The 20,710-nt window shown below is 36.1% G+C and overlaps 2 protein-coding genes across 2 annotated transcripts; one reads left to right on the top strand and one right to left on the bottom strand.

Moving 5' to 3' along the window:
• The first annotated feature begins 7,710 nt into the window (after window positions 1–7,710).
• On the top strand, window positions 7,711–11,436 carry LOC113760197 (putative disease resistance protein RGA3). Its single transcript, XM_027302762.1, has one exon. The coding sequence runs from the start codon at window positions 7,711–7,713 to the stop codon at window positions 11,434–11,436; it is 3,726 nt and encodes a 1,241-aa protein (XP_027158563.1).
• Window positions 11,437–14,751: 3,315 nt separating this feature from the next.
• Window positions 14,752–20,335, bottom strand: LOC113763723 (sugar transporter ERD6-like 8). Its single transcript, XM_027307629.1, has 18 exons — window positions 19,987–20,335; window positions 19,611–19,673; window positions 19,435–19,524; window positions 19,071–19,130; window positions 18,905–18,970; window positions 18,691–18,756; window positions 18,204–18,279; window positions 17,537–17,601; window positions 17,313–17,405; window positions 17,098–17,178; window positions 16,898–16,982; window positions 16,582–16,625; window positions 16,241–16,303; window positions 15,994–16,053; window positions 15,823–15,876; window positions 15,535–15,594; window positions 15,307–15,421; window positions 14,752–15,087 (listed from the first exon to the last, which is right to left on the bottom strand). Exons 1-18 carry the CDS (start codon window positions 20,140–20,142, stop codon window positions 14,969–14,971), a joined length of 1,416 nt encoding a protein of 471 aa, XP_027163430.1. The 5' UTR covers window positions 20,143–20,335; the 3' UTR covers window positions 14,752–14,968.
• Between the last annotated feature and the right edge of the window lie 375 nt (window positions 20,336–20,710).

Below are 20,710 nucleotides of genomic sequence, written 5' to 3'. Positions count from 1 at the left end.
AGAGGTACCAAATTCAATTGAAAATATTTCCACCAGTACCACTGGGTAAAATGTAGTCCAAAATCAATGAAATTGCTATAGCAGAGTAGAGCAGTAGTAAAGCAAAAACCCAAAGTGTTAATCTAGTCACAAGAAAGATTCTAAACCTCTAAAGAAGAGCAACGGGCGACTATAATTCCAATGAATAGAGCAAGTAGAGGAACCGTAGGTGGGAACCCAGCCCACCGAAGTCAATAAACAAACCCAGGAAACAAATAAGTCCGCAAATGAGTCAACAAATTGCACAAATGATCAGACCAAAATCACAGACACTGCTCCTCCAAATCAGCAATGTAAACCAACATCCAGAATGTCCTCAAAAACTCAATTAAAAACTACTAATGCCAACAAGGAATGCAGTTGCCGAATTAAATCAACCAAAATTTCAACAAGCACAACACTGGCCGAGATCCTTCCCAAAATATCACAGACAATTGTTAAAATTCCAGCCCACCCAAGAACTTCAACAATTCCCCCCAAAAGTTTGAACAAATGTCCCCCCCGGCACTGTGCTAGAGCACAACCAATTTCAACGAATGTGCTAATCAAAGAGGCTAAGAGCAAGGCAACTGTCAAACACCCAATAACCCAAAACAATTGAACTCAAATCCATAAAAAACACAATAAATATTCCCAAGAAATTGGCCGACCCGAAATAGCAAGTTAGAATATAGACCGTAGTAACACAGGCATAATCCCCTCACTATCAATTAGATAGGCAACAACAGCAAATGAACAAATCCGGAGTAAAGTAACACAGCCGCTAAATGATACCAATCAACACCAAAAATTGGGGATCGAGGTTGAAATACCTCGATCGGCTACCAAATAAAGAACTGGGGTGGTAGTGGCTGGCGTGAGAGTGAGAGAGATTGGGTTTGCGAGACGCGGGAGAGAGAGGGAAGCGAGTGGGTGGCGTGTCTGGTGGTCAGCCGCTGGTGGCGCACGAGGTTGCAGAGCTGGTGGCCGCTGAGGTTGACCGCACGGCGGTGGTCTTGGGGCTGTGGCAGCAGCGGCGAAATGGTGGCGGCTGGAGCGCGCAGGTGGAGATGGCGCAACGGGCTCGCTGGGGAGAGAGCTGCGCGCGAGGGCTGATGGACTGGTGGAGGTTGGCGAGCGGTGTCAGTGACGGGCCGCGGCGGGCGATGGTGGCAGATCTGGTGGTGGAGAAGAGCTGAGGGCGGCACTGAGCTTGGAGGTGTGCGGGTAGCAGGGGTGACACTGAGCTTGGAGGTGTGCGGGTAGCAGGGGCGACGGACCAGCAGGGGAACATAGTAGAAGAAAGAAAGAAAAGAGAAAGAAAGAAGAAGAAAGAAAGAAAAAAAGAAAGAAAGAAGAAAGAAAAAGAAAGGATTTTTTTTTTTGTTTTTTTTTTTGCGTTGACAAGTCAAGAACTAGCTACGGTTAAGGAGAAAGAAAATTTTTTCCTTTTGATTCCGTATTACTTCCTCTTTTTTTCTTTTTTCTTTTTTATTTCTTCAAAAATTTTTTATTTTTATTTTATTTTTTATTTTTTTTTCTTTTGTAACAAAAAAGAAAAGAGGTAGCTACGGTAAAAGAATTTTTTTTTTTTTGAATCCTTACCTTTTCCGCGAACGTGACGCGGGCGCGTCATGAGGGCAAGAGAGCTCCCAGAAGTTTCAGAAGTTTCTGATCGTGAGCTTCCTGCACATTACCACGCGGGCACGTCATGAGGGCAAGAGAGCTCCCAGAAGTTTCAGAAGTTTCTGATCGTGAGCTTCCTGCTGTCACCATGTGGGCGCGTCATGACTGAAGGGCACCTATAAATTAGCAAAAACGAAAATTGAAACCCAAAATCAGTCGAATGCAAGGAGAATACATCTAAACTACCACACGAAAATGAACAAACAATTAAAAAAAAATAATTGGGTTGCCTCCCAAGGAGCGCCTTTCTTTAATGTCTTTGGCTAGACATTATCATGTTTTGCTCATGGAGGATAAAATCTTGTGGCTCGTCTTACTGCTTCATCCTCTATATAGTCCTGATAACCCTCATAAATAGAATAATCCTTGAGCATACGAGTTACGGCCTTCCATGGACTAGTGAATGGCGCTAAACAAGTCAACAATGATCTGCATTCTCCACTCACTCCTCCATCACACGCATTCTTCGGTTCAAGATATTTTTCCATTGCCACTCTTAACTTATTCCTGTCATGAAATTTCAAATTTTCTGGTATAATAAAATCAATTTCAGTAACAGGAATTGAAGAATAGGAGTCAGGAAAATATTGATTAAGGAGTGGAGAAGATGTCACCGCATTTGGAGATTGTTCACTGGATTCATTCACTTGAATGGGTTGCGGTTGGGGTTCCATTTCTTCCTTTTCGGCTTCTTTTTCAACTGCATCTGTAGATTTCTCATTTTGACACTCTTGCATCTCCTCATCACTAGTCAAGCAAATTGCACTCTCATTTTCTTCTAGATCAACTATGGTTTTCGAGGGCAATTCTTCCCTTTGAGAAGCCAATCAATTTATTCTGGATGTCAATAGACATAGTTGATCTGCCAGGTCGCGAAGGCTCGCTTGTGTCTCCTGCTGAAATCGATTTAGGCTCTGTGTCTCCTGATGAAATCGATTTGTATTAGCAATTAGTAATTCCATCATTTCTTCAAGAGACATGCCTGACACGGAGGATGATTGTTAAGACACTTGCTGTTGAAAATCCATTGGCCCGATCACATAATCAAAATTGGAATTATCCCACCATTTTTGATCATACCCGTTTGAATAAGGGTCATGCTGCGTTTGATATTGGGGTGAAAAATCTCCAAAAGTATCAATTGGAGCACTTAGATTATCTTGAAATGCGGGGCATGTGTCAGTTGAATAACCTGAATCAAAATAAGTTCCACAATTTGCAACAGCCCATTGATCATTAGGGAAAACATGAGTCTCATAACCCCATTCAGGAACAAAGTCCAGTCTATCATCAAAATATGGAATGTTAGCAGCCATAAAAAATAATAAAAAAAAAGAAAAAATAAGAGAAAAATAAATCAAAAAAAATGAAAACAAGATAAACTCAAAAAGAAACAAATTAATCAGGCACCAGTCCCCGGCAACGGCGCCAAAAATTGACAGGTGCCGAACCTGTGCAATAATAAATACCTATTCGAGAAAAATACAGATTTTTGTATATAGCGGTGAGTAGGGTCGAATCCACAGGGACTGGGGATAATTCGTTTCTTCTAGAGTCCAAAGTATGGGGGGTTTTTGGATTAAATACTAACTAAATAAATTAACTGCAGGAAATAATTGATTAAGAGAAATAATTAAGAGAAAACTCTAGCCAAGGGTACACTTCAGAAATGGTTCATGCACTGATCATTGATGCAGAAATAATTCCAACATTTAGTAATAGATTAGTTATAGTTGTCATGCACGCGATAAACAACCAACCCTTCCTTAATTTCTCGATAGCTAAGGTACGACCGTTAGCTATTTCTCTAACCCAAAAATAACCCTAGGTACGACCGTAGGATTTAATTTCTAGATTGCATTAATAATTAGAAAGGCCCAATCCTAACCAACAAACACGCTACGAGGGTTTGTTTAAATTAGATCATATGCTCCCCTGACATAAACCCAATTATGCCAGTTGCTACTGAGATAGAGATAACGAACAATTACGGATTCAATTACCCCTATTTAGCAAAAATAGCCTATATGAATAATTAATTATTGCACACTAATCAATCATACACAAGGCCATAGCAATTAAAATCAAGGAACATATAAATACTAATAAATGAAGAAAATAATTAAAACAGATTCGATCTCACAGTAATTGTCGAACCAAATCGTCAGTTGTCCCCTTGACTAGAAAAGCTTAACCACGCCTCATGAGAAAATCTCCCTGTTGGGGAATATTGTCTAATACCTGGCGCGTGTCAGAGGCCAGTCCAAAGAAAGAAAACTAGAACTAAACTAAAAAACTAAAACTAAAGCCCTAGATAGATTTTGCTTCTGTACGTTGTCCCCTTTTAAAGCAACAAAAGAAAGATGACTAAAAGCTATTTAGGTGGTCCCCACACATGTGGACAAAGCCTCCCAAGTACTTCTTATTCCAAGTCTCTCTACGTTGCTTTCTTTGAAGCCCAAATGACCAAATGCCTTTCACTAGCTTGTGGTCCCCCACCAATTCAAGGGCCCAAGGATTAAAGCCCTTAGAAATCTCCATATTTTTCACAAAGTCCCTCCTTTTTGGTAGTTTTCTGCTTCATTCCTGAAATTGATTCCAAATACCAAGTATGAGTAAATATCAGCAATTAACACAATATTTATCAGGGATAAAAGGGAAAATTAATAATAAAAATACCAACAATTAACACCCTATCACAAATCTCAAAATCCAGCAAAACTCCATGTTTCAAGTTAATAATATAGCTCGTGAGCGCTGAAAAAGCTTGCCCTGATGACTAGGTATGGTACAAGTGGAGAATCAAAGCGACTACTTGAGCAGCATTTTGCATATAATGCTCAATCTTGGCCAATGTCCCTATTGTGATTATTAGGAAGCAGATGCTAGACGAGCCCTTTTTTTTTTTTTTGCCCTTTTTCTCGGTTGGAATATGAGAAGTAGGCTAATCCCATACATCTACGTCCTGTTTTAAGGATACTGTCCATCGACATTGAGGTCTACTTTTGTATCATCTCAATTAATCATTGATCAATGCTTGCGTATGAGTTAATAGTTTTGAAAGTAAAACCTATACGGTAACAAAAGGAGTGAAAAAGGATGTTAGGATGATCTTGACAACTCTTTGCATGGATTCAATTCAACACTCCAACCTTACCATGTCAGTAAAATTTCACTTAATCTCTATTTCATTAATTTTTTTTTTGGGTAAGACTTACATCTTTATATTACTCTATCTCTCTAACAATCTTTTATTTTTAGTTAACAGATCCTTTTGTCTCCAAATCTTTGGATTCTAGTTATTTTCTCTATACAAACTCTTAAACTAATAATATTGGCAAAAAATTCAACATCACGTTAAAAACTTAAAATTTTAGACTAATAATATCTCACTTTTGACTTATGTTGATTTTTACCTAAGTTATTTTTTTAATTTATTAGCCAAATAACATGGTTAGTTTGAGTAAGTAATCATCCAAAATATACAAAAAAAAGGTAAAAAATTGAAAAACTTTAAGTAGAAATGAACGTCAGTGTGAGAAGTAGTCAATTATTAGTCTACAATTAGAGTTCTTAACATGATATGGTTTTTTAGCCGATTTTGTTGTTTTAAGAGTTTGCAAAAAGAAAACAAAATAATTACAGGATTTGGAGAAAAACAAAAGGGAAGCAAGGGGTGGCATTTGGAGGGGAACAAATTAAAAAAGAAAAAAGAAGCAAGGTTAAATTGACGATTATACTCAACGAGTTATGAGGATCATCCTAATTGCATTTTACTCTTAGACGGATCACTTACTTTAGATTTTGCAAAATCTAATTATGCAAAGTGATTAGGCAATGTTTGTCCCATTAGTCACCAACAAAGAACCCAAATCCCACTACCCCCGCCAGCACAAAAGAAACAAAAAGGGGCCCTTGAATTTGCGAGGAGAAGAAGCATGGTGGATTGGGTCTGTGCCTTTAGGAAGCTTTTGTGAAAGGTGATAGAGCTTTGCCTATTGGATTTGGATCAACTTGAAAATCAAGTCAAGACAAGTCAACTTAGAACTTTTTTTTTAATTTTTTTTCTTTTTCATGGTAATAAATTCAACAGTAATCGTCAAGATCTCATGAGGGTTTTATACATTTTATATTCTTCTGTATCATCTGGAAAATAGAAAAAAGGGAAAGGAAACAAAAACATATTATTGTTTTAATTCTTGGGTTTGTCTGATGATTGCACATTTGCACCCAAGAAAGTGGAATTTAGGTGGAAATATTAAAAAATTAAACAAGGAAAATATATAAATATAAGATAAGGTACTGTCACTATTAAATTTTACTTTGAAGGTCCAAATTACCCTCCTAAGTCAACACCTTTAATCTGGCAACAATTTTGTGACCGCATAGGTGTAATAAATAGGGTCTGTCGTGGGCACTCTTTAAAATACAATTTAAGTGTTAAAATTTTGGAATGGTAAACTTAATTAAGGAAAGTGTATAAGGGTGGATAACAATTGTTAATGTGTGCATTCAGGCGATGGACTAAATATGATTAAAATGTATTAACGAGTGCTCATTAGGTACTGATTAGAAAAAACCCCTAATAATTAATATAGTATGAGAAGAATTTGGAAATCAAGATCTACTACAGGTCTAATGAAAAGTGTTTGGATGTATTCAAAGTGATTCAGTGAAGATTGCTTTAAGCCTTTAAGCGCAATCTCTTTCGAGTTCAATAGTGAATCCAGCGTTTAGTAAGAAATGGGCTTAGGTCCATTTAGCAAGTCTTCTACAATTTTATCCTGAAATCGTTATGCATGCAATTAACCAGGTCCTGAGCGAGAATAAGAGGTTAGGGGACAAATTTCAATCCAAACCAAAAAAGGGTGGGAACACGTGAAAAAGATTGTTGATATTTTTCTTGTCAAGTCTGATTTCAGTGACTTATCAGATTCTGGCCATGGTTTTTTTTTTTTTCAATATAAAAAAGTTTAGGTGGGTTCAACTCCGATCATCATGATAGGCCATGATATGATTTTGTCTTAAAGTCGTTATCCATGCAATTAATCGAGTGCTAAGCGATTAAAAGCAGGTTAGGGGACAAATTTCAATCCAACCCCAAAAAGGGAGGGAGCATGTGAAAAGGTTGTTGATACTTTTCTTGTCATGTCTGATTTCATGATTGTTGAGATGAGATCTGATATCAAATTCCGGCCATGGTTTTTTTTTTTTTTAGTTTGACAAAGATTAGGTGGATTTGATTCCGGTCGTCATGACGGGTTAGGATATGCCTCGGGAGTATAGTCCCTTACAAGGGATTTTGCAGTTCACTAGTCAACACATGTTCCAGGATTTTTACAGGTTAATTATAAAAGTTTTTACAAATCACTCGTCAACACATGCTCTGGAACTATAATCGCTTACAAGGGATTTTGCAGATGCCCTCACATTGACAGATTTAAACACACTACGTTTTGTAATAAAGCCGTCCGTTCTTATCAACTAAGCTTGCTTGTATTGGCAATTCCAACCATGGCTGCTGCGAAAAGATGGAGAGGTTGTGGAGTCCACAATTAACTAACGAGGGTATTTTGGGCTTTTAGAGTAAAATCCTTAGCAGGAACTTGTGATTAGTAAGTAAAATCACCAAATGCGTATTGAAGGTCTTGCACGAGTGAGTAGCCAATTAAACGCGTGAAGGAAAGTAGTGATAGTTTTTTTTTGAAAAGTAGTGATAGTTTGAAGAGTAGAATTTCCTTCTAGTTTCATTTATCATCATCCTTCTTTCTCTCAATCTTTGAGGAACTTTCATTCAAGTTACACAGAAAATTTGCTAGGAATGCCTAAAGATTTGGGTTTACCAAAGTTTATTATGCCAAAGTATTGATCTTCTTTTTGTCTTATTCACTTCAACAAAAATCTTCCAATTCTTGATAAACACAAAAATAAACAACCTATTGGCACAACATCTATTTTCTCTTTCGGCGGCTGTCTTCTTTCTTCTATTCATGAACTTGTTGAGAAATGGCAGAAGCTGCAGTGATAAGTGCAACTGTAAAGGCCCTTTTGCAACCTCCATTAGAGAAGGCCGTAGCCCTCATTTCTGAACAGCTGAATCTTTCATGGGGTTTCAAGAAAGACTTGAAAAGGCTGAGAAGATCACTGATCATAATTCAAGCCTTCTTGCTTGATGCACAGACACCTGCAGTCAGAGGTGAGGCCCTCAAGCTCTGGTTGCAGAGCCTTGAAGATGTTGCTTTTGATGCCGATGATGTCTTGGATGAGTTCAGCTACGAAATGCTCAGACTGAAGGTTAAGAAAACTTCTAGCCGAGGAAAGAAAAAGGTAAGCTTCTTCTTCTCTCTGTCGCAAAATTCAATACTGTTTCATTGGAAAATGGTTCCTAAAGTTCAAGAAGTGACTGTAAACTTAAAATTGCTGAACGAAGAAGCAAGTAGCTTTGGCCTCCAAGCTCAAATGGAATGTTCAAGTACAACTAAGACTAGCTTTCCTATTTGTGCTGATAATAGAATTGGAATAAGAAGAGAGACTGACTCTGCAACTTGTGATCCAATAATGGTTGGAAGAGATGAGAATTTATTGGAAATAGTTAGTAAGTTATTGAGTCCAACTGACGAGGTTGTTTCAGTTGTACCACTGGTGGGCATGGGAGGGATAGGGAAGACAACCCTAGCTCGGCTTGTTTTCAATAATAAACGTGTTAAGAGGCATTTTGATAAGAGAATTTGGGTTTGCGTGTCTGAAACATTTGATGCCATCAGGCTGTTTCGATTAATTCTAGAATCATTGACACGGAAAAATGTTGAGGTAGGGAGTAGGGATGTGATAATTCAAGAAATTCAAAAGGAATTGGGAGGTCGGAGATATCTGCTTGTCCTAGATGATGTGTGGAATGAGATCCCTGCGGTGTGGGATGATTTCATGGGGTCTTTGTCAGGAGTTAACCAAAATAAGGGCAATCACATTATTGTGACAACTCGAAAGCAACAGGCTGCATCCTTCATAGCAAATCATCCTCTACTTGTCTTGGGGAAATTATCAAGTGATGAGTGTTGGTCCATCATAAAAGAAAAAGCATCTTTGGGCCGAGTAATACCTTTTGAATTGGAAGACATAGGGAGGAAGATTGCTGAAAAATGTCAAGGTTTGCCATTAGCTGCAAGCATAATTGGTGGCATGCTAAGAAATAAAGAAAGTGATGAGTGGCTCTCAATTCTAGAGAGCAGCCTGTTAGGTTCAAGTGCTAATGGAAATAGCATCTTGCAACTACTTAAATTGAGCTTTGATCACTTGCCATCTCCATATTTGCAAAAATGTTTTGCTTACTGCTCAATTTTCAGCAAGGATCATGACATTGAAAGGGAACAACTAATTCAACTCTGGATGGCAGAGGGATATATTCAACCAAGTGTTGGAAATGGACCAGAAAAGGAGAACATGGGCTATGCCTTTTTTGACATTTTGCTGAAGAGTTCCTTATTTCAGGAAGTAATATTGGATGAGTATTGCAACATAACACATTGTAAAATGCATGATCTTGTACATGATCTTGCACAATCTGTTTCCGATTTTGGAAAAACTGGTGCGGACGGAACTTACAAGATTCGTTACCTTGCACTGGAATCATTTGGAGAAAAGACATGTCCAATTAGCAAGGACAATGCGAGATATCTGCGGACATTGTTCTTGGAAACTAATACATTTGATGATGTTCCTACTTGCAAGTTCTTGCGTGTTCTTAACTTGAGTTGGGCAGAGATTGAGCAATTGCCAACCTCAATTTGCAGGTTGATACATTTACGGTATCTTGATCTATCAAGTACTGCAATCAAAGGTTTGCCAATCTCTGTTTGCAAGCTTTACAACTTGGAGACTTTGAGAGTTAAGGAGTGCTATTCTCTAAGAGAGCTTCCTGATAAGTTCAGGAATTTGATAAGCCTGAGGCATTTTGATTTTTCTACATTCGATTCCAAGTTCGAAATGCCACCTAAAATAGGGCAACTTACTTGTCTTCAAACATTAAGATTCTTCAATGTTGGTCATGATAAGGGTCGTCAGATTGAAGAATTGGGATTTCTAAAAAACCTTTCTGGTAGGCTGGTTATCCGCAATCTTGAGAGAGTCAAGGACAAAGAAGCAGCCCAAAGGGCAGATTTGTTTGGAAAGCCAAATCTATACAAGTTGGAATTCGAGTGGAGTTGGGACAGGAATGGTGTTATGAATGACAAGAATGTGCTGAAAGGTCTCCAGCCTCACCCAAATTTGAAAAGCTTGACAATCCGAGATTTTATGGGAGATCGGTTACCTTCATGGGTTATGAGAATGGAAGTTTGTATTGATAATTCATTCCTGAGACTCAAAAATTTGATAGAGGTCAAATTGTTGCACTGCAGAAACTTGCAGGAAATCCCAACATTTGGGCATCTGCCATTTCTTGAGCGTCTTGTACTAGATGGACTACATAAGATAACAAGCATTAGATCTTCATTCTACAACAATGGTGCTTCTGTGGGTGGTCAAGGACGAACAAAGTTATTTCCAGCACTCAAGGCTCTGATCCTAGACAATATGCCCAACCTTACAGAGTGGATGGAGGCTGATGTTACGTCAACAGCAGGTAATATGGAAGTGTTTCCCTCCCTTGAAGAGTTGAAGATAAGGTATTGTACCCGATTGACCACTGCTCCCAGCCATTTCTCTCATCTTAAAAAATTAGAGATCAAGCATGTTAACCATGGCTTACCAGTTACAAAAATTTGCAGTGAAGTGAAGACTCTCATAAGTCTAGATATTGAACGTGTGTGTCATCTCACTTCTCTTCCGGATGTGCTATCACATAACAATCAGAATCTTGAATTTCTGAAGTTGAAGCACTGTCCTGATTTAACTCATATTGTTCCCGAATGGGGCTTTGGTGCTTGTCTTCGTGAGTTCCAGATATGCAATTGTGATAATCTTATGGAACTTCCTAATGACTTGCATAGCCTCAAATCTCTTGAAAGACTGGAGATAGACTCATGCCCCAAACTCAAGTCCTTTCCAACTCCAAACGGACAGGAAGGTCTTAAGTCCCTTCGGCATCTGAGGATATACAACTGTGGAGGATTAACCAGTCTGCCTGGTGAAATGCTTGACTCATGTACCTGGCTTGAGTCCTTGTGGGTGAATTACTGCCGCAATCTTGCATCCCTTCCCGTTAATTTGCATCATATGTCTGCTCTCTCATCCTTGGAAGTATTCAAATGTCCGAAATTGACCAGTTTGCCTGAGGGGCTTTGCTGTCTTAGCAGATTAAGTGAACTACAGATTGGTCCATTTTCGAATTCTATGGATTTTGATCCTTTTCAAATCATCTTCAATGGCCTTCATTTACTGTCCTCGTCCCTCCGGGAACTAACTTTATATGGCTGGCCTCATTGGGATGCTCTGCCCTGTCAACTTCAGCATCTCACAGCCCTAACGGAGCTACAGATACATAATTTTTCTATAGATGCTTTGCCACATTGGATTGGGAACCTTGTGTCTCTCGAAGCACTGTGTCTACATTTTTGTGAAAAACTGCGCTTTTTACCTTCTATGCGAGACCTTAGCAAATTGAACAGCCTGTCAATCCTGTTCTGTCCCTTGCTAGAGGAAAGATGCACCCCTCAAATTGGCCCTGACTCCCAGTGGTCCAGGATTTCCCATATTCCTCATATTTATATAGATGGAAGAAGAATCCAGGCCTAGGCTTTTGCAAGTTTCATCATCCAATTCTGTGGTGTCTTCCTTTTGATTCCACATGGTTTTCACATGTACGCTCTGAGAAGATTACATATGGCCTCTTTGTACATATGATTTATTTATCAGATCATCTTCTGCTTCTGTTTTAACTTTATGTTTCACATTACGTAGATTTGTGATACACACTCTGATGAGTATTTTTCACAGATATGGATAATCTATTTGAATTTGGAACTTTTGTGGGTTCTGCTAGGGGCTGCTTATGAATCATTTTCACACTAGTTTGTTGCAGTGTCCTGTCCACATTAACTTTTGCAACATGATCTAAATGAAGAGATGCATTTGAATTCAACCATAGTGTCAGTTATTATATGCATTTTGTCTATGTTTCTCAGTCACATTAATGACTTGCTATTGTTTGTTTCCAGCTTTGAACAATTTTTTCTTTTTCCCTTAAATGTTTTGATTTTTGAAATACATGAAAGTTTCTTTTGTCCCATCTAGAAAATATGCTGCTCTTGTTCTTCATCAATACTCAGATAACTGGAAGTTCTGCAGATGGCTTTCATAAAAGAAGTCAAGAATTTGCAAATTAAGGAACTTGGTTGGTTGCAAAACCACAGGAACAGTAAATATTGTGCTGAAAATTCCGAGTCATAAAGCACCTTAAGATGTTGAATTTCTTTAATGTTGTTATAAATTTATTCATCCTTGTCGATATCAGAATCATTTCCTGCTTGATTTGTTTTCTTTCCTGTTAAACCTTTCTCTCTCGAGTTTTTTAATTTGGCCGTAAGAGATGCATAGCCAACTTATTGTTCTATTTCCTGTTGACCATTGTTCCTGCAGTTGCAACTTGCCATATTGGATAAACACTTGAAATATCTATACAAGATTAAAGCCCTGCTTGATAACCCAATTCAACACTTAAACTTGATGAGTTCAGATTTTAATATATTTAGATGTGTTTCATAATAAAAAATAGACATCTGAATTAATTAACTGACAATGAATTTTCTATGCAAAATTTGCTCTGCAAAATAAGTGATAAGTTTTTTAGTTTTCTCGAACGCTTCCATAAATTGTAAGGGGGTGATGCAGAAGCAACCAAAAGAAAAAGACAAACTATTTTCTTTGAGCAAAGTTTTAGGGAAATTCAAAAAGTAAACGCGTTCAAGATCGAAAATTATTTGATTAAAAAGTGGATTAATGTTATATACCAGTCAAACAAACACAATTACAGGATTAATGAAACTTTTTAATAGAAAGAGCAAACTGGAAAATGAAAATTATATAAAAGTCTAAACTTGATCTTGTTTTATGAAGTGAAATTAATCTCAGCTATCCTGGTTTTCCGTAATGATGGATATAACGAAGGTCTTTCTACATATTTGAGAAAGATTTTCTGAAAGTAGAAAGAGAAGTCCAGTTATAGCTTGAGAAAATGAAACAATAGCCCACCATTGCAAAAACAAGAAAACAAATCATTGATGTATGATTAATGTCCTTAAACTCCTCTTCAATTTAGAAAGCCTCCTAATCTCAACCTGCCTGGTTAGTTTAAGTGAATATCTCAACTGGGATCTGAAACCATACAACTAACTGCACAAGAGCTCGAAAAACCAAGAACTAAAACATCCTGATCAAGTGTAAGAGTAGAGTTAAAAATAGTCGGAGTCTTTCACTAATTGAGCAATTATCTTACATTTTAATTGTATTGATCCATTGGGTTTTTAGATCTAGCTTTATGTTTCGTCTTGTAGCATAACATGTTAATCATATCATGTACTTGTCAATTTAATACAACTATTTGGCAAATTTTATTTGGGCATATAATTTATTGCCAAGAGCAGGAATAGTGCCTGAGAAACCATCCCTAGATGTCAAGACTACCCTCTCCAGTTTTACTTGAACGTTTAATTCAGGCCCCAACACAAAGATTCTTCCATCAAACTGTCTCTTTGCTCATCGACTAACTTTCTCATTGTGCATAAGGACGGCAACGGGGTCCCCCGCCCCCGTCCTGCTGCCTACAAATTCCCCCCGCCCCCGCTTCTCCTGCCCACCCAGCTTCCCTCACCAGTGCTCCTGCGGGGCTAATAAAAATTTATTATATAATTTTATTATAATTAAATTTTAACAAATAATCAAGTATTAAAATATCAGCACATCACCAAATTATTATTCATTGTAATTTTACAATTGAAACTTATAAAAACAATCAAACAAAAGTTATTTGAATACAATCTAACATGATAAAATAAATACAACTAAAGTAGTCAATTTTCACTTTTGGCACAAATACAATCACTAATTCATTATTGTGCTTGTACTTTTTTTTTTATAGAAAAAATGTTATTGTACTAAGTGTAATTAGGGATTTAGTATAAATGTATTAGTAAATTTAGTATAACTAATTAATAATTTCCATTAGTAGTCATATATAATTATTAGTATAATTGATATTATCAATTATATTACATATACTAATATACAAAATTGTTATATTCTAATTGAAAATGTATATAAAATTTATTCATAAAAAAATTATATTTATCTCCATTATTGGTGTGAAGTTACTATAATAACCTCGAAAAAGCGAAATTTGCAAATTAAATAGAAATCCGAGAAAAATAAAAGAGTGATGCTTCCATTCAACCTCATTCCTTCTCTCCTTAACAAGGGCACTAGATTGCCTCTAAAATTCCAGCCTTAAGGTCCTTAACTTTCTCCTCTCTTGACCCTCACTTAACCCAATCCCATAAGACAAATAAAAAGAAAAAGAAAAGATATCAAGGACACAGACATAGGTGTATGTCGTATGGTATCTTAAAACATGTAACAAATATCAATTTAATTAGAGAGGAGACTAGTGCATTGAGGCAAGCCAAGAAATTGGGGGAAAAAGAGACTTTAAGATTTTTAGAGGGGACAAATTAAATTGTCATCCTAGTGTTTTTCCACACAAAAAAAAAAATTGATAGGATAGGGTAATATATTGCTAAGATTAATAGTTTAGGGGCCAAGTCATCAATTGAAATAGTTCGAGGGACATCTTGCATTTTAACACTTCTCTTTTTCAACCAAATCATATCTGAAGAGATTTTTTCACTTGAACGGCCAAATTAAACATGTAATTAGAGATTTGGCCCTTTTCACGTATTACATGTAAATAATCTCCAAAAGTTTTCTAAACCCTTTTCTTTAATTTGCATTCGTAGTTAAAAAAAAAAAAATTCACTTGACTCATAAAGCTTTAAGAAAAAAAACACAAGCAGACATACGAATATAGGATGCAAAAAAATTATTAAAATGAAAGGATGAATTTCATCTAGCATGAAATAAATTACAGACGTCGTACTCAATGATCTTAGGCTAATTGTTTGAATAAAGCTAGAACCTAGTCAGAACTTTGGTTTTTCAAAATAGGAAAATATCTTAAGCATGCTATTGCTCCTAAACAACATCTATCTCTTCTTCTTCTTCCCCTTCGATACTCGACCGGGCGAGACAGAAAGAGAGAGAGAGTAAGTTGAATCTAGTTTGATGTCAAAGAAGCATGAATTTCTTCTAGGGTTCGCCCTTTGGTTTCTGGGATCATTTTGAATATGAATATTATGGCAAGCAGACACATGGATGCATAAAGGAAAAATGTACCTGAAAAACAACCAAAGACAAACTTGTGTCAAATGGCAATTCCAGGAGAGAGGGAAGGAAAAAAGAAACATCTCCTGGAAAAGTGTAAGGATTTTTGTGCTATTTGTGAACAATTTTGGTGTCATTTTCTTATCTTAAGAAGATCAAAATGCAAATATTTTGGTTACAAAAAGCATAAAGCCCAAAAATTTAGATGATAATATAATGAGTTAGGCTTACCGGATGAACTCCATAACATGAGGAAGTTGAAAGTGTAAGACACCAGCCATGACCCAAACCAATTCATAAATGTCACTAGCCCACCACCCAGACCTTTAATATGCAATGTGAATACCTACATGAAAGAACCCAAAATGTTAAAAAGGAATATGAATGAATTTGAAGATCTTACAAAAAATAAATAAATAAATAATGACATATAAGTATTCTGGGAATGGTATACTTCACCTCACTCATGATAAGCCATGGACCTGCACCCATCCCTATGGAAAAGAAGGCAATATAGACCTGCACACAATGTACATACACAAGTAGAATAAGTTAAAATTTTCGGTTCTTGGCAAGAAGAAAATTAGAAAGTGGGAATCTTGAGGAATATTGCAAATTCTGATATTGCTCCCTTTATACATAAAAAGCTCAGAAAACAATAGTGGAATTCTGAAGATTTGATAGTTGTGATTGAAAAGCCAGTTATGTAGCAAAGCTGTTAGAGTAGTCTTCAGTTTAGAGAATTACCAAAACACCAATTATTGCAAGATGAGGTACCAAATGGATTGCAAGTTCATGTGCCTGACGAAAAAAAAAAAGAATTAATTACAATAACAAATCAGAAACCATGAATGCTTGATTAAAGAAGCATATGCATAACATGCTAAATGTTGGATGGTGCCTTGTGCATAAATTTACCTTGAGAAAGAAGGACATTGCAATAAGCAAACTACCAAGAAGCAAGCCAGAAGCGGACATCTGAAATTTGGCACAAAAAGAATTTCTTAAATTCAGAAAGTTAATTTTTTTTTCTTTTGATTTCCATTGAGGGGAGCCGTAAATGGTGAATAAGGAGGATGAATAATGAGTTATTTTGATTTTTTTTTCCTAGAAGAAGCTATAGTTTATTTTGTTTTGTTTTGTAGTTTATATTGTATGAATTTACCAGCAAGAGGGGTCTTCTGCCCGTCCTATCAATTAAGATTGCAGTTCCTGCGGACACAATAACCTGATAGAGCAATTAGGAAAGAAATAAATAATTAGCAAAAAGACAAGTCGATATAGACATAAGAAAAAAGAGATTGATCTTGTATATAGTAACACTAAAAGAACCTATATACACAATCATGCTTTAGATTCATGATACCCTATCTCGACTCATACATGAAATTCCTTCCTCGTGCATGTAACATGCATCTATATATACATGCTCGTGTGGAAAAACTTCTAAACTATCAGTTTGTGAAATTCAATCTTGTGAAAATAAGAGGGGTAGAGAAATGAAACCTGTATAACCGCAAAAAGTATACTTCCAACGGTGGGATTAAAGCCTGATAAGTCAAAGAAAATATAGAGTTAATGAACTCAATAGTTAGCAGCTGCATGCTCAGGAATTAGTACAAATGACCGCCTTAAGGCTGGTCATTGCTAACTAATGTTTGTGATCATCAATATAGTATATGTATGGAGCTAGTAATGTACAGAAGTATAAAAGATGAATCGTATATTCAGAAGTAGACAATCAATTTTGATCCCCTTTCTTTGTTAAATACAAAAGCATTCGATAAAAACAGGTGAATGACAGGGAGATTCGTGTATTTACCTGCCGACTGGAAAATATAGTTGGAGTAATAAACAATTCCGTTAATTCCCACTAACTGCTGAAATGCCATTAGACCAACGGATATCTGCAAAGAAAAGGTGTCAAGAAAGATGATCAATTTGCCAAATTTATAATGCAAAATGAGCTATGATCACTATTGAAAGGGAAAAGAAGAAGTGGATTAGTTTTTAGATGCTTACTATGACTGCACGTATATTAGCTTTATCAAACAAATGCATCACGGTGACTTTGGGGAGTAGCCTAAGACTGGTTACATTCTCCTGCAAATGATGATCAAAATCAAAATCAAAACCATTTTCTGCAATAATAAAGAAGATTTCTGAAGTAGATTGAGAATGAAGAAGTCATGGAAAACAAATAAAAGGAACAAGTGAATGTCAGCATGTAAATTTACCTTGATCAGATCGGCTTCTTCAGAAATGTCAGCTTGCGGTCCTCTAAGTATCCTTAGAGCCGCTTCAAACTCTTTTTCTTGTCTTGACATAGCCTGTTTGCAGCAGCAGATTTGAGTTTTATAACACTAACAAAGAGGGCATGAAGTTGAAAAAAAAAAAAAAAGAACAGAAAGAAAGATGGCATTTGAGATCAAATGGTAATAAACGTAGAACTGAGAATTACCAGCCATCTTGGAGATTCTGGAATCAGAAAGAGTCCAAAGAACAGAAGAACACATGGAGCAAGTCCTGCAAAGCACATAATTCAAATTGAAAATTAGTCATACGGTCGAATAATCATAACATTCATGTCAAAATAAAATTTTTTAATGTCTTGGTTTTAACACACTGTAACTTGAGATTCTTTCAAATAGTATTCCAGAAGTGAGAATCTCTTCTCTTACAATGACACAGTATAGTGTTATATATATCTTAGAGTTTTTATTTTATTTTATTTTTTTAAACATAGATTTCTTAAACAGTTTAAATATCAACTTAAAGTAACTGCAATTTGATGACTTTTTTTAAAGCAACTTTACATATTCCAATTAAGCAGCTAAAAAAAATCATTCTGATTTACTTTTCACCTTTATATATATCTTGTCTTAAGGTTGCCTCCAGGATCATAAGAGGGTAGTGTATTGTGTATGAGAAGTAAAACATGATTATTAAGAATTTACAAGATATTGAACTCTCATGAATAACCGATTTCACTACCATCTATCTAAGACTCTTAGAAAATCTTGTAGTCTAAACTTTTTTTTTTAGGGCAGTTGCCCTCAAAAAAATTTTTAGGAAAAAAGAATGCAAGTTTTTTGAGATTTGGCAGCTTCAAAAATTGTAAACTGTACCACATAAAGCCAGAGTCCTCCATCCGGCAAATGCCCCTACTACATAGCTTGTGGACAAGCCGGCGACGATAAAAAGCTGCATGGAGCCATATTACTTGATACATTCTAAACTAAATGAAGATAGACATAATAAGGGTAGTGGCTAGCTAGTAATGGATTCATGTATATGTTCCTTCTCTTGTGTACTTGTGTTGGAAAAAGTAGCTTACCAAAATAGCAATATATATATATAGAGAGAGAGAGAGAGAGAGTTAATGCACAATAGTTTTAGAAAGTTGCTTGTCAAAATGCTTTGTACAAAAAATGTTGCTTGTCAACATGAGCAAATGACATTGAAAAAATCACTTGTAAATTCGTACAAATTTATGAAAACTTTAACTGTAATCATGATATGTATCTATACTTGCTCGTGTAAAAGAATCAATACAGTACAGTATTATTATATATAGAAGGTTTATATAACGAACAATTAGGATAGTTCGACTACCTGATTTGAAGATCCAATAGCTCCTCGTAGTTTGTTTGGCGTAATTTCACCAACAAAGACAGGAATCTAAGTCGATCGTCCATGAATGCAGGAAATGGTAAGGGGAATGAAATTATGTATATATATATTCAGCATATTCTAAGTTGCATTTTCAACTTCAAATGATTCAAATGAGAGACAAAAGAAGAAGGGAACCGAAGACTTGGTGACTTACTACGTAAGACAAAATGCCGACGCTGTAACCTGATAGAAATCTCCCCAAGTAAAGCATATTAGGCCCCTTCAAGTTGAAATCCACAGACAGGTATTAATTAAATTAAGAGTGTTAATTATTTGAATCAAAAATCAAATCTGAACTAATTAAATAAAATGGCACAAACCTTGGCCACATATATTGCCATCAATCCAGCTGTGCAGATCATTGATGAAAGTCGCATGGCCTGTTCAGACAAAAGAAGAGTTAAAAGCAACTAAAAAGCCAATCAATCATTCTCCTGCTTCTAGATTTCCACGTTTTTTTTATGTCCCAAAAAGTGAATATTAATTAAGAAATTGAGAACAAAAACAATGGACGTTGTTTTTCAAGAATCATAAAGGAATCATCAAGAAATATGAATTCACCAACCCAGGGAGGTATCTTGATTTAGCTAATTGAACATAAAAATAAAATAAAATATATAGAAAAGTTTACTCTTCACTGCTAAATAAGACAAACTTATTTATTTACATAATTTGTACTCTTACCCCTTTTCGGCCTATTGCATCCGCAATTGTACCACAGGTAAGGGCACCAATCATTGCCCCAATTGTCAGTATGGATCCGAAAATTGAGTACTGCATTTGAAAAAAGCTTTTTTTCAGATAAAAATATTTATGCATCATCTAAAAATAGAAGTAAAACTTTATTTCGTCATGCAAACCTGAGAATAAGATAATCCGAGTTCCTCCATAATGGGAGACTGGGCTGGTGATGAATATCCAACCTACAAGATAAATGACACAAAATCATTAATTTAATCAAGAATGTGAAGCTCAGGTGATTTAACAAGAGCAAATGCAATATTTTTTTCTTGCAAGAACATGTATGTACCAAAAATCTAGCTAAAACTAGATTGAAGGATTCATCATTCCATTTAATGCCAAAAAAAATATACATTAGAATCTAGGATGAACAGGAATAGAATATCAAGTTACAGTTGATTTGAATGCAAAGAAGCCAAAGGCAGAGATGAACAGCAACAAAATTTAAAGATATAAAACTTTAAATTGATTAAAAAAAAAGAGAAAAAAACTTACAGTTGATCCAAATGCAAAAGAGCCACAAACAGCAATTGCTGAGGAAAGAAAAACCATATATAGCCTGTTCGAATCATCTTTTTTCTCCAGAAGTGGCACCTCAGATCCTTCTTTTCCATCACGACCACCTTTCTCAATATCAGGGAGGGATGCCATTTTCTCCCTTGTATCCTTTCCTCCAACCAAAAAATTCGAGAAACTAGTCCTGATGGTAGGAGAAAACCAAGGACAAGGATGATTATAAAGAAAACCCTTTCTCCCAAAAGGTTGAATAATGTTGGTTAAGGATTGAATCCAATAACCTTCAATATTCTAACAGAGAAAGGTTTCGTTAGCCTCTTCACTTTCATCTTTGACATGCCACTCTGCATATCTGTGATGAAACCTTTATATAGGAAGGGAAAAAAATACAAGAAATAAAAAATTATTTATTCAGTTTGCTAATTCCAAGTCATTCCTAGTCAGCCACAGGTCATGATTTATCTAAGATTTATACCAACCAACTGCAAAAAAGTCTTTGAGGATTATGTGATGGCAAAGGATTTATGTTCTGTTACAAAGTAACGACAGTGAAACGACGGTGAAAACCTGTTAACCGTGTAACTTGTGCTTTCTCGCATATGTCGACCAGTTTGTTATTTTCCTCTTTTAATAGTTCAGCTATCTTTATTTTTTCTTTAAAAAAAGCAAATATTTTTTCCTTTGTTTTTTCCAACATCACGAA

The sequence above is a fragment of the Coffea eugenioides genome, chromosome 2 (assembly GCF_003713205.1).
Source record: "Coffea eugenioides isolate CCC68of chromosome 2, Ceug_1.0, whole genome shotgun sequence".
Lineage (NCBI taxonomy): Eukaryota > Viridiplantae > Streptophyta > Magnoliopsida > Gentianales > Rubiaceae > Coffea > Coffea eugenioides.
The sequence above is the reverse complement of the archived record's forward strand: the minus strand, read 5'-3'. Positions and strand labels throughout refer to the sequence as shown.

What these genes read in the sequence shown, in the direction of transcription:
- LOC113763723 (XM_027307629.1), bottom strand. Translation starts at nt 20,142, where the DNA reads ATGGCATCCCTCCCTGATATTGAGAAAGGTGGTCGTGATGGAAAAGAA. An exon ending in TCGGCATTTTGTCTTACGTA is followed by an intron (nt 18,757 to 18,904) that starts GTAAGTCACCAA and finishes CGATCGACTTAG; the next exon opens with ATTCCTGTCTTTGTTGGTGA. An exon ending in TACTTTTTGCGGTTATACAG is followed by an intron (nt 16,304 to 16,581) that starts GTTTCATTTCTC and finishes TTGCTCTATCAG; the next exon opens with GTTATTGTGTCCGCAGGAAC.
- LOC113760197 (XM_027302762.1), top strand. Translation starts at nt 7,711, where the DNA reads ATGGCAGAAGCTGCAGTGATAAGTGCAACTGTAAAGGCCCTTTTGCAA.